Source organism: Miniopterus natalensis, chromosome 17 (assembly GCF_054644295.1).
Source record: "Miniopterus natalensis isolate mMinNat1 chromosome 17, mMinNat1.hap1, whole genome shotgun sequence".
NCBI lineage: Eukaryota > Metazoa > Chordata > Mammalia > Chiroptera > Miniopteridae > Miniopterus > Miniopterus natalensis.
In genome coordinates, this window is record NC_142097.1 from 24927029 (window position 1) to 24938652 (window position 11624).

At 58.7% G+C, this 11624-nt stretch overlaps 1 protein-coding gene across 1 annotated transcript; it reads right to left on the reverse strand.

Moving 5' to 3' along the window:
* Window positions 1–560: 560 nt before the first annotated feature.
* Window positions 561–9613, reverse strand: PPP1R1B (protein phosphatase 1 regulatory inhibitor subunit 1B). The gene is made up of 7 exons (XM_016202225.2): window positions 9428–9613; window positions 7657–7717; window positions 7321–7343; window positions 6817–6892; window positions 3406–3609; window positions 1459–1578; window positions 561–1371 (listed from the first exon to the last, which is right to left on the reverse strand). The coding sequence occupies exons 1-7, from the start codon at window positions 9506–9508 to the stop codon at window positions 1322–1324; spliced, it is 615 nt and encodes a 204-aa protein (XP_016057711.2). The 5' UTR covers window positions 9509–9613; the 3' UTR covers window positions 561–1321.
* Window positions 9614–11624: the final 2011 nt, after the last annotated feature.

Consider the following 11624-nt stretch of genomic DNA (forward strand, 5'->3'; position numbering starts at 1 on the left):
TTCCGCCGCTGAGTCCGCCCCGCGGAGCAAATGGGGGCGGGCGTAGGACCGCAGCCCCGCCCCCTCGCCCTCCAGCCCCCCGCCGCCAGGCCCGGAAATGGGGGCTGCTGCTTAAGGCGGACCCCAAGAGGGTCCTCCGGAGAGTGGGGGAATGCGAGAAGCCCCGGGGCATCGTCTTTATTGGACCACATAGGCCTGGCACAGTGGAAAAAAGGGAACCTCCTGAGAGGAGGCCTTTGGTGCCAGGGGGACAGGATTTGGAGGAATCCACAATCACTCTTGAAGCACTTTTGCTCTCTTTTCCTCCCCAGCCTCTTTCAGCCGCCCCTCGCCGGATCTAGAACCTTTGTGGTCCTTCCTAAGAGTGCCCCGAGCTTGTTTTCTGCAGGAAAGACTCCTAGAGGACTGGACACTACGGGGAAGGCCCTGACTCTTGGATGAACACCAACCAGGTCTTCCACATGCTGTAGGGACTCAGGGCCTGAACATATGCTGTAGGGGGAGGACCTGTTGCTTCCTCCTCACTTTCCTCTCCCCCTAAGAAAGGAGTCTCAGCACAGTTATTTACAAAGATTTATTACAGCACAGGAGTGGTTCAGGTCCGGAGTCAGGGAAGAGGGGAAGGGGGCAGAGCAGCTGGAGGACAAGAACCTGGCTCCCCTCAACATATGCCCCCCACTAAGGATGTATACTAGGTGGCATTCCTGGCATCAAAGCACAAACAAAATGCAACAAAGCAGCCTCTGCCAGCCCATCTTCCAGGCACCCAGGCTGGGGAGCAGGGGTGATAGGGGAAGATTTCCAAAATGAAGAGACTGGAAAAGGATGCTTGAATCCTCGGCCCTGGTAGAAGCCAGTAAGAGGGATGATGACTGGGAATCCCCCGTAGGAGGAAAGGGGATGGAGAAGGATCTAGGACACCTACAGGTTCTCTGTACCCCCTTTCCTCAGATCTTAGGGTCCTGCCCTGTGGTTTTCCTGTGCCCAAGGGAGAGGGTCTGGGAGTAGAATTGTGAAGCATGAACCTTTGTCCCTCGATTACTGGATTTTCCAAGCAAGCTCTCTCACATCCTGCCTCCCACTGGGTGAATAGGGGAATAACTGGCAGGGGTAGGCATCAGGCAGCAAGTGACCAGGACTCTGGGCATCAGCCAAAGGTGGGCAAACAAGCAAACACAGACCAGCTTTAGTCTTCTAGAAGTCAGAAGCCGCAGCCCTAGCAGGAGAGGGGAAGGGTAGAAAATAGGGTGAGGACAGAGTGGGTTTCTGAGGAATAGTGATGCCCCCTTCACGTTCTTCTGGGAGATGCAGGGCTGAGTGCCTATGTGTCAGGCACTGGGTGGGCAGGGCGCTGTGGGTCTTCCCCGGGCTCTGCAAGACAAGCAAAGGGACTCAGGGCCTGAACATATCTACCAAGATCCCAGCTCCGCCTTCCCACACCCCACTCCCAAGCCTCACCACTTAGTTCGGGGTCTTTCACTTGGTCCTCAGAACTTCCATCTCTCTGGGGCTCATCCAGAGGGGGCGGACGCTCCCAGGGGCCCTCCAGACCCTGGCCACAAGTTGTCTTCTGCCCAACTGGGGACAGGGAAAAAAGCATGAAACCACAGACTCTCCGTGTCCATCTGACTGTCTTGGATCATGAGTTGAGTCTGATGGCTGAGGCTAAGCTTTCTGAAGCCATTATGGTATAGCTGAGAGGACTGGACTAAGCTCTGCCAATGACTAGCCATACGACTTAGATGATTCAGTTTATTACCTCTCTGAAGGGGATGGTAAGAGGAAAATTGTGTCAATTACCTTAAATAAGATACTAGTTAATAATGGGACCTGCCCAGCCCAGCGCTGGCACCCAGGAGCCACTCTGGGAATGGTGGCAATTTATATAGCTCCTTAGTATTCTTGTCATTCAATCCACTGCCCTGTTGCTTTTCTGGAGGCAACAGTCTCCTCTCACCTCCTCTCTACCTGTTCTGGGGGGTCTCAGTGGGAGTCGACTTAACTCTTAGAGTTAGAGCTTTCACTCCCATGACTGATGTCCTAGCAGCCAATGCAGAGAGGAGGCCCAAGACATTTCATTGGGGTGTAAAGAATGGACACATCAAGCAGGGGTGATCAACTGTTTTCATCCCCATAAATAATGGGACCAGACCAGCCGGTGTGGTTCAGCGGTTGAGTGTCAACCTACGTACCAGGAGGTCCCGGTTTGATTCCCAGTCAGGGCACATACCCTGGTTGTTTCCAGCTCGATCCCCAGCAGGGGGTATGCAGGAGGCAGCCAATCGATGTTGATGTCGATGTTTCTATCTCTCTCCCTCTCCCTTCCTCTCTCTAAAATCAATAAAAACATATTTAAATAATGGGACCAGCCCAACCGGCGTGGCTCAGCAGTTGAGCATTGACCTATGATCAAGGAGATCGCGGTTCAATTCCCGGTCAGGACACATGCCCTGGTTTCGGGTTTGATCCCCAGTGGGAGGCATGCAGGAGGCAGCCGATCAGTGACTCTCTCTCATCATTGATGGTTCTGTCTCTCTCTCTCCCTCTCCCTTCCTCTCCCTGAAATCAGTAAAGATATAGTTTTAAAATAAATAAACAAATGAACAAATAAGTAAGTAATGGGACCAAAAAGTTTTGTGTACACTAGGAGGAATAGAGGTGGTGCAGCCTTCTAAGGCCAGGCATGGGACAAGCAGCCATGAAGGTCTGAGATCTTCCTGCCTAGAAATTCTCTGGGCTTTGAGACAGTCTGTGGAGATTGTTGGATCTGGGGCCTCTGGCTCTGTAGCTCTCTGAGCAGGTCTTAGTCCTCTCCGTAGTCCCTCTCTTCCCAGGTAGCTGGGGTTGGAGGTGTGGAGGACCAGATAGTTCTTGAATCCTAGATTCTCCATCAAGACACTAGAGGGCACCCTCTCACCCCAGCCTAGGAAATGAAAGAGGAGAAACAGTCACTGAGTCCTGGAGAGGACTTACCAGCCAGCCCCCTCTGCCTCCCAACAGAGACCACACCCTACGTTCAGAAATGCAAGCGATGGGGACATCGGATACTATTCCTCCTCTACCCCTGCATCTCCTTGCATCCCCTCACAGCCATGGATGGGAAGTCCTTCCTTGGGTCCAGTCCCAAAATTCCTGTGGCCTTGCCTTAATTCTTTGGGAAGAGAGGAATTATTAGGAAAAACCTGATTGGGAGACGGACTGAGTCAAGGATGGGAGCAGCCCGGGTGTCGGGTGACGCTGAGTGTGAGGCAGCCTGTGGGGGGAAAGGATAGGAAGGCCCTTGTAGTGTGATCGCAGTTTGCATGTGTGAGAAACTGTGAACTGGGGAGGGGTGTCCCAGGACACTGGAGGGCTCCACCTGACCCGTGGCAGTAGGACCCAGGCTGCACAGCCCCTCCAGCTTACCAGGCCCCCTGCTGCCCTTTAGGACTTCAGCCTGGCTGTCCTCCTCCTCCTCCTCCTCCTCCTCTTCTTCCTCTTCCTCCTCCTCTTCCTCTCTTGGGTAGCCCAGCTCCCGCAGCTCCCCAAGCTCGTCTTCCTCCTCCGAGGCCTGGTTCTCGCTCAGGTTGCCGATGGACTGCAGGTGAGACTCGGCGATGCGCTGCACGGCTGCCACAGGGGCACCCAGGAAGGCAGGGTCAGCCGGGCCCGGGAAGCAGCCCCCGGAGCTCCCCGAGAGGCATGCTGCCCGGCCCCCAGCCTCCTTCCATGGGCCTAAGGCAGAGCTAGCCCCCCTCAGGGGTCTAGTTCAAAAGCTGAAGGCTCCAGGTCAGCTTGCTGGGGGCCAGGCCAGGGCTGAAGCAGCAGGGGGTAGACTCTTGATCATATTTAGCTCTTAAACTGTCCAAAGGTGCTGGCCCCCTAGAGGCTGGCACCAGGCCATAGGGTACCAAGTCGGACAAGACCAGGCGGGCATAACAACAGCTTAACATTCCCTGGCTGAGGAGCTTACTTCTCTAAGGACCTGGTACTGGACATAGTGTTCACCAGCTACAGCCCCAGGCAAAAGGCACAGAGCCCTTGGGCCAGAGCCCAGGGGATTTGTCCCTTTCAATTTCTAGGGGAGTGCCCAGTTGGCTTAGGGCTCACTGCTCACCCTGATCCTGCCCACCCCTATCACTCTGTTGCCTGGCTTGGTCGACACCCCCTGGCACTGCCCCATCTTAGACGCACTCTCCAGTCTCTAAGAGGTAGGTACAATTCTGAGACTGCGGACTTAATAGTCTGCAGCCAGTGAAGTCTGTGCCTGGGGATGCGGTGTGCTCAACGCGGCCCCCACAATCTTGACCCACATCCCCAGGCTTCCAGCTCCCTCTGTGGTGACCTAGAAAGCGGCAAACACCACCCACCCCCCAACACCACCAAGGCCTGCTGGGATAGGGCCTAGGAAGGGAACCGTGTGGGCAGATGGAGACAAATTTCCAAAAGATGGAAAGGACCAGGCGATTCTGAGAAAGGGGCCAGGGCTGGGCAATTCTGGGGGAATGGCAGGGGCTGAAGGGACACTGTGAGGAGTGGCTGGGGCAGAGGCAACAGGGGGACAGCAGCTGGTGGGATTTTAGAGCATTCAGGTCACTTAACTCATAGCCCACAGACAAGATGCTGATGAGCTTAGGGCTGGGGTTGCCACAGCTACTTCTTGGTCTACAGGCAGCCCCTCGCCCTCAGAAAGCCCAGAGGAGTAGATCCAAGCTGGAAACCTCCGGTGCAGTGAGCAGGGCACCGAAGTCCTGCCAACTGGGGGACAGGCACAGAGGGTGCATTGTGTGTGCCCGCTGCCCCACCCTGCCCCAAGCTCCCAGCCTGGTGCCTCCCGCTGGCTCTGGGCAAGCTACCCAGGCAATAAAAGCACAATAAATCGCCCTGCCCTGGCCTTGGGGACGCAGCAAAGCTTCACCTTGAGCCAAGTGTGAGAGCTGGGCCTTGGGGAGGCTCCTTCAAGCCAAGACTCAGTGTTGTCCACCCTCCCCCGGGGGCCCTTGGCGTCTCCCCCTACAAGCCCTGCCCCTGCCAGGCGCTCTCCCTTGCCCAGAAAGGGGTCGGAGCCTACAAAACAGTGCCCTTTAGGTACAGAAGGGTCCTCTGAGGGTTGGATGGAGGGGAGAAGGGAGAAGGGGAGGTGGCAGCTCCAGCAGCCACCCTCTCCCCTAACTGGAGGAGGAGAGTTCAGTTCGTGAGCCACAGTGACAACAATAGGTGTGCTCAGAGCCAATCTGGCACCCCGTGAGCCTCCCGCGTGCACAGCGCCTCGTGCCTCTCAGGGTTCTCTTGGGTCTCCCCCTCGCCCTCCCCACTGTCCCCTTCATTCTCCATCTCCATCTCTGGGGCCCTGAACCCTGCCCCCACCAGGTCTCCCTTATTGAACTCAAAGGTCCCCAGTACAGACCCCAATCCCCGTGTTCTGCTGGCCCTCCAACCACCCTGCTTCTCCCCACTCAGACTCCCCTAGGTGCAGCCCAAAGGGGCAGTGGGGGGGCACACCTCTGGCCATTGCAGGGTGCCCAGCAAGCCTTGGCCCATCGTCTTCACCCAGCCCTCTGCCTCAAGCTCGAAGTCAAGAGCACAAGGGGCCGTTTTCCCTCACGTCCACTCACCGCCCCCAGAGCCCAGGGCAGGGAGGAGAGACTTCTTGTATTCTCTTTTCAGAAGTTGCCACCCACCCCCAATGCCGCTTCAGGGGTCAGCCTTCCCCACATGCCTACAGGTGAGAAGTCCTTCCAGGTGCTCAACCACACTGCCTGCTTGTTGACCTTTCATATTCCTGCCCTGAGGGAAGAGAAAGGGCCCCTGCCCATCTCGCCCCTCCTCCTGGCCTCTCCTCTCTGCTCCCAACCCTGGCAAGTGGCTGACAGGTGCACCTGTTGACCTTGGCTAGTGCTGGGAACCCATTAAACCCACCACGAGGGAGCTCTGGGCACACCCTTCAGGTCTCCCTACCTCCCTCGGTCTGCGGGAGGAGGGGGCTGGCCAGGCAGCAAGAGCCTCAGGCAGGAGTTGAGGTGGGGGTGGGAAGGCACCCTAAGGCTTAGTAAGGAAGAGACCAGCTCCACACTCCCATCTGCCCCTCCTTCTCTTCCAGGTGAACCTCCCACAGCTCCCCACTTCAAGCCAAGTCTCCAGGCCTCCCCTCAAGCCCCCAGGGATGTTACACCTCCTCCCCTTCGCACACCCTCCTCTCTTCCTGGAATGCTCTGGGCCTTGCCTGCCCATTGAATTCTTACTCAACCTTCAAATCCAGGCTTAAACGTCCTCTCCTCTGTCACTCTCCCTGACCCTTTGAGGTAAGGGCCCCAGGAGCAGGGGAACCAAATCTCACTTATTTTGCCCAGTGCCCCACACTGAAGCCTGGCACACACTAGGTGTTGTGCTAGAGAAATGATTTGCCTTTTAACACAGAAAGGAAAAGCAAGGAGAAGCACCCAGTGTGCAGACCTGTGCAAATGTTATGCGAATGGAAGAGGGGAGCAAGGGGTGCAGCCCAGAGAAGGAGGTGCCCTTTGGGGGGGTGGGGGGTGGTCGGCTGTACTTGCATAAGGGAAGTACACGACTGAGTCTCTTATAGTGATGCCTGCTTGTTATTTTAGGCAGCCACCCCTTTTCTTTCAACCCCACAGCCACCCTTCCTGGCCTCTGGGTGCCTTCTTTTTCACAAGACCAAATTAGGACCAAATTGGTCTCTAAGTAGGGACTGGGGGAACACAAGACAACCCCTCCCCACTGACAAAAGTGCAACATGTCACCTCCCTCCCCCAAAGTCAGCCCAGTTCCAGGGGTCGCAGGGACAGCCAGGCTGACGGGTGGGTGGGAAGATAGTACCTTTCAGTGAAGGGGGTGTGTAGGCACAGGGATTGGATCTCTTCGATTTGAGGTGGTGCCCCTCTCCCGAGGCTCTCTGCCAGGAAAAGTGCCAGGTTAAATGGGCTCACCACAGGCCCCTTCACTTCCCCGCTCCCTCCATTCCACCTCACCCAAAGCAACCGGGGCAGACTGGTCTAGCCTCTGCTAATGTGTTTAGGTGCTGCTGCCCCTCAGGTCCTGCACCAGGCTGAGGCCACCCATTGCTTTGAAGGGCCTCCATAAGCTGTGGCCTGGCTCAGGGAGGAGACCCTAGATTCTGGACGCCTCACCCAAGTCTGAGCAAAGATAAGAGCAGAGGAAGATCTCCCGTGACACCCTGCACCAGGCACTCTCACCAGAGGTGCCGATGGATATGCTGATTGATATGCTAATGTGTCCTCCTGGGTGGTACCCTGTGTTCGTAGGGAAGTAATCCCAGCCATCCCACCATATCCCTTCCTCCAGCCGCCCCCGGAAACTCACCTGGTGGGGGGAGGCCTCCTCCTCTGAGGGAGGCCGTCAATGAACGCAGGGAGGAGGAACCAAGAGGAGGAGGAAAGAAGGGGAAAAGAGAAAGAATCTGAATTACTTTCCCCAAAGTGTCAATCTCTGGAGAAAGGGAAAGTGTGCCCTTTCCTTCCTAGTGTTGGAAGGTGCCTGTCAATAAATGAAACCAGGGAGAGTTGGCCTCCCAAACTTTACCCACTCCCTGCCCCTCTTCGGCTCCATCTCCTACTCCTGGGACTTTGGCAAGGGCCCCAAGAAGGCATCAGAGTTAGGGTGGGGCCAGGGCTGGGCTGGGACAGGGAAGGGGCCCACCTGGTGAGGAGTGCTCGGAGAGCCGGAACAGCATGGCAGGGGTTGGTCTCCTGCGCCGGATCTATGGAGATGAAGAAAGAGGGGGGGAGGACAGGCACCTGCAGCCCCCTCTCCCCACCCCACCCCCGCTGCCCCTCCTCAGGCAGCAGGGAACAAATGGTGCTTTGGAGTCCCCAGGGAACCTCTGAATCAAAGCCTGTCAGAGCTGAAAGGAACTCTACAGCTCACCCAACCCCCTCATTTTATTCAGGTGAAAGCTCAAGGCTCAGAGAGTTTCAGCAAAGTGCTCAAGGCCACACAGCAATGCCAAGGCAGAGAAAGGATGACAGAAAAACCTGTCGCTGACTCCCACCCCATGCCCATCCCACTCCACGGCTACTCCACAATGGGCATCTCCCTTTCTGTTGTTCCCCTATAAGGCCCTTTCTCTTCCACTTTTTAAAAACATCAGACCTGGCAACTGAAGCTGACTGTGGAAGGTGCCCCAATGGGCCATGGCACCCACGTGGCCCTGCCCCTAAGGTCAGCTCAAGGGCTCCAGAGAAACTGGATCCAGCTGCAGAGGGAGGCTGAGCCAGAGCACTGCAGGCACCTCCAACCTCACACAGAGGCTCAGGTGTGGGCCTGAACCACAGACCAACAGGGGCCTGGGGGGTATCTCTGGGGGCCTGGCTCTTGGCACCCCTAGCAGTCTCTCTCAGGCTGTGGAACTCTTAGCCCAATCCTCATAAAAACAAAAACAAACAAAAAAACCCCCTAAAAGTTGCCCTCCTTGGTACATGAACCAAGCTGAATAGTAAGGGTGTGGGGTGGAGGGGGCACAGAGCACTCCCAGTAACTGCACCCCCCCAGCTTGGCAATCAGACCGTCAGTTAATTAGGTCCCCTCTGAGCTCCAGGGAAATGCACAAAGAGAACCAGGTGAATTAAGCTGAAACTGCCACCTCCCCTGCCAGGCTCCCAACACTGCCCTGCAGACCAAAAGCTGCTTAGGCCACGCCCCCCCCCCAATGGTCTCCTATCTCCCCCTCGAATGATTTGGCCCGGCTCCCACTGCTCAGTTGGGAGCCCCTTGCGACTCAGCAACAAGTGAATCCAGCTAGGCTGTGGGGGGCGGGGCCCTCTTCTCCTCTCCCTCCTCCCACCCCCTCCCCAACTTTGGAGGCCTCCCAGCCACCAAAAAGGCTCGCCCAGAGTCCTCAGTTGTCCCTGTGAACAGGTCTGGCTTCAGTGACGACTGGTCCCCCCGCCCCCATGTTGCGGCTCTGTCCAGGGTCTGACAGCAGGAGGTCAGAACAAGGCTCTGGCGACCCCAGGCGAAGCAGACGGGGTGGGACTAGAGGGGGAGGGAGGGCCGTGGGGCAGCGGAGTTGGGGCCTCCGCTCCGAATAATTACGGGTCAGAGGACTTGGTTTGTCACATCTGACCGGTGTTGGCTGGGTCCGGGGCACAGCGGTCCCGGTGGCGGCTGGGTTAGGAGGACACCAGGGGGTCAGGGGGACGGCGCCCTCCCCGTGCGCCTGGAATGGTCTGCCCGGGCGCTCAGACGCCCATCTCCTGGAATTCTCGGGCGCGGGGATCAGGATGGAGGCCCCGGGAAAAAGTTGCACGAGTCTCCAGCGAACTTTGGGCGCTGCCCCGCCGGGTCGAAACGGCTCGGGACTCTCCATCACCCCGATTCCTCCAGGCCGGCGTGGACCCCGCTGCGCCCGGAGCGCAGGGGGGCCGGGGTGCGTGTGGGCGCCGCCGGGGGTGGGGCGCGGCCCCCTTACCATCTCCACCTGGCGGGGGTCCAGCTGGCTGGGGGGCGCGGGCACGGAGAACTGGATCTTCTTGCGGTCCTTGGGGTCCATGGCGGGGGCGGTCGGTGGGGCTGGGTGCGCGACTGCGGTCCCGGGCGGCGCTCGCGGCTCGGCTCGCCCGCGCGGCTCCGGGCGCAGCGCTGTGCGCGGCGAGGAGCGGGAGGAGGGGAGGGCCGTGCGCGCACCGATAAAAATACCGCGCGGAGAGGCGAGCGCGCCGAGGAGGGGTCGCCGCCGCCCCGCCGCCCCCGGCCCGCCCGCCGCTCAGCCGGCGCGGGGTCCCCTCGCGCTGCCCCGGGCCCCGGCTCGCGGGGGTCGGTGTCTCTCGCTCCCCCTTCGCTCGCTCTCGGTGCGTCTCTGAGCGTCTCTCCCGTCGCTCGCGCTTCCTCGACTTCCCCCTCTCCACCTCTCCGCGCCTCTCTGCCTCGGCCTCTCTCGCTCTCTCCCGGCCTCGCCCCTGTTGCCCCAGCCTTGGGGTCCCCAGCCCGTCCCCTCACCTGGGACTGGCGCCCAGGGGCTTGGTGGGAGGGCTCAGGAGAAAGTAGCCAATGAGCACCGAGAAGCGTGTTCTTCCCTGCCGCGGGGGGGGGGGGGGGCACCAGGGCTGGGGCGGGGAGCAGGTTGGGGGCCCCCTGCCGTCTCCCCAGAACTTGAAGCTGCATTATTGATGGAGTCCAGCAGGGAGGATTATGTGGGGAGGCTGAGGGGCCGCGGGGACTCTGGCTTTAACCCCTTCATGGCCGGGGTTCTTGGAGTTTCACGGGGAGGCCTGTGAGGTCGTGAAGAGAGTGCCACCAGCATGTCACGCTGTGAATGGGGGTGTCCTGGAAATCGAGTGAGCGTGAAGGAGCGGGTTGTGCGTGGGAGGACACGTGTCAGTCACCATGCAGGGAGTGTGTGAGTGCCAGCGGCCCTGCGGTGCCTATAGCTGGGGAATGTGTGTGTGGGGGGGGGGGTGAGTGCATGTTAGTCTGTGAGTAAGTGTGTCAGAGTGTCAGGGATGCAGTGTGAGTGGCAGGGTGTGGGAGGACTACGTGTGTGTGAGGGAGGGTGTGGGTGTGGAGGAGGTTGTCAGAGGCTGTCAGGGTGATGGGCATGGGTGTGCCAGCTTGCAGGGGCGTGGGGGAGCTGTATCCACAGCTCTAGCCTGTGCAGTAGAGGGGGTGAGGCTGTGAGCCTCTGCCAGGTACACTGGATTCACGTGCCTTCCTTGTCTCCCCAGAGCGAATGGGAGGGAGACAGAACCAGCCCAGGGGCACAGAGTTGAGGGTGTCGGGGGGCTGCCTGTACCTGTACACGTGCCATCACGTGTGTGAGTTGGGTGCATTCAGGAGCAGAGCTGAGAGGAGAGGTGTGTGCTCATTTCCAAGGCGTGAGCCTCTCTCTCTCTCTCAAGATGTTTGTGTGTGTCTCAGGAGGGGCAAAGGGGATGTGCTGGCCCTGTGGGTTGGATTGTCCCTGTGTATCTGTCCAGGTCCTGGGTGTCTTCGCAGGAGCCCATGTTTCCCTGTGCGGGCCTGTGGGTGAGGGTCTGAATGCCTCCTGTAATGCTGACAGGGAGTGTGCGTAGATGTGTCCGTTGCACGTGTTCCCGAGGCTCTGTTTGTGTTGGCTGTGTTCTCTCCTGGTCACACTCAGGCCTGGATCAGTCAGGAGCCCTCCCCCCACCTCCAGCAACATTTCCACTCTAGCCCCAGCATGCTGGGTCCTTGGCAGAGCAAGGGGGGAGCAGGAGGCCAGAGGAGACCTGTGGAAATGGGGTCAAGGGCATGATGCTGTGCCCCAGAGTCAGTGTTCACTCGGGGTGAGGAAGAGGGTGGCAGGAGAGCAGAGCTTTGCTCATGGGAGCTGAAAACCCTGGCTACTCAGCTCCACACCCCTCAACGCCAGGCCTGGCTCAAGTCCGGCTATGTTTGTTGACTTACATGCTTGTTGGGAAATAGCCGGATGCCAGGTTGCTGGCCCAGGGGTGTGGGCATCTCTGGCAGCCCCTGGCTTGGCCCAGACCCCTCTTCCAGATGGGGTGTGGTGGGGAGTGGCAAAGACCAGTTTGGCAGTGCCTTGGGAGGGTAAATAAGGAGGTTCTGAAAGTCAGGAGGAACATGACCACTCAGACAGCCACTCAGACAGTAATCTGAGTGGCTACTGGCCCATGGTGAGGGTGAGG

Bases quoted from the DNA above. Each gene is read 5' to 3' on its own strand.
- PPP1R1B (XM_016202225.2), bottom strand. From the start codon at position 9,508: ATGGACCCCAAGGACCGCAAGAAGATCCAGTTCTCCGTGCCCGCGCCC. The intron at 7,344-7,656 runs GTGGGCCCCTTC...GGCCTCCCTCAG, and splicing joins CTCCGAGCACTCCTCACCAG to AGGAGGAGGCCTCCCCCCAC. The intron at 1,579-3,405 runs GTAAGCTGGAGG...CCCTGTCCCCAG, and splicing joins AAAGGGCAGCAGGGGGCCTG to TTGGGCAGAAGACAACTTGT.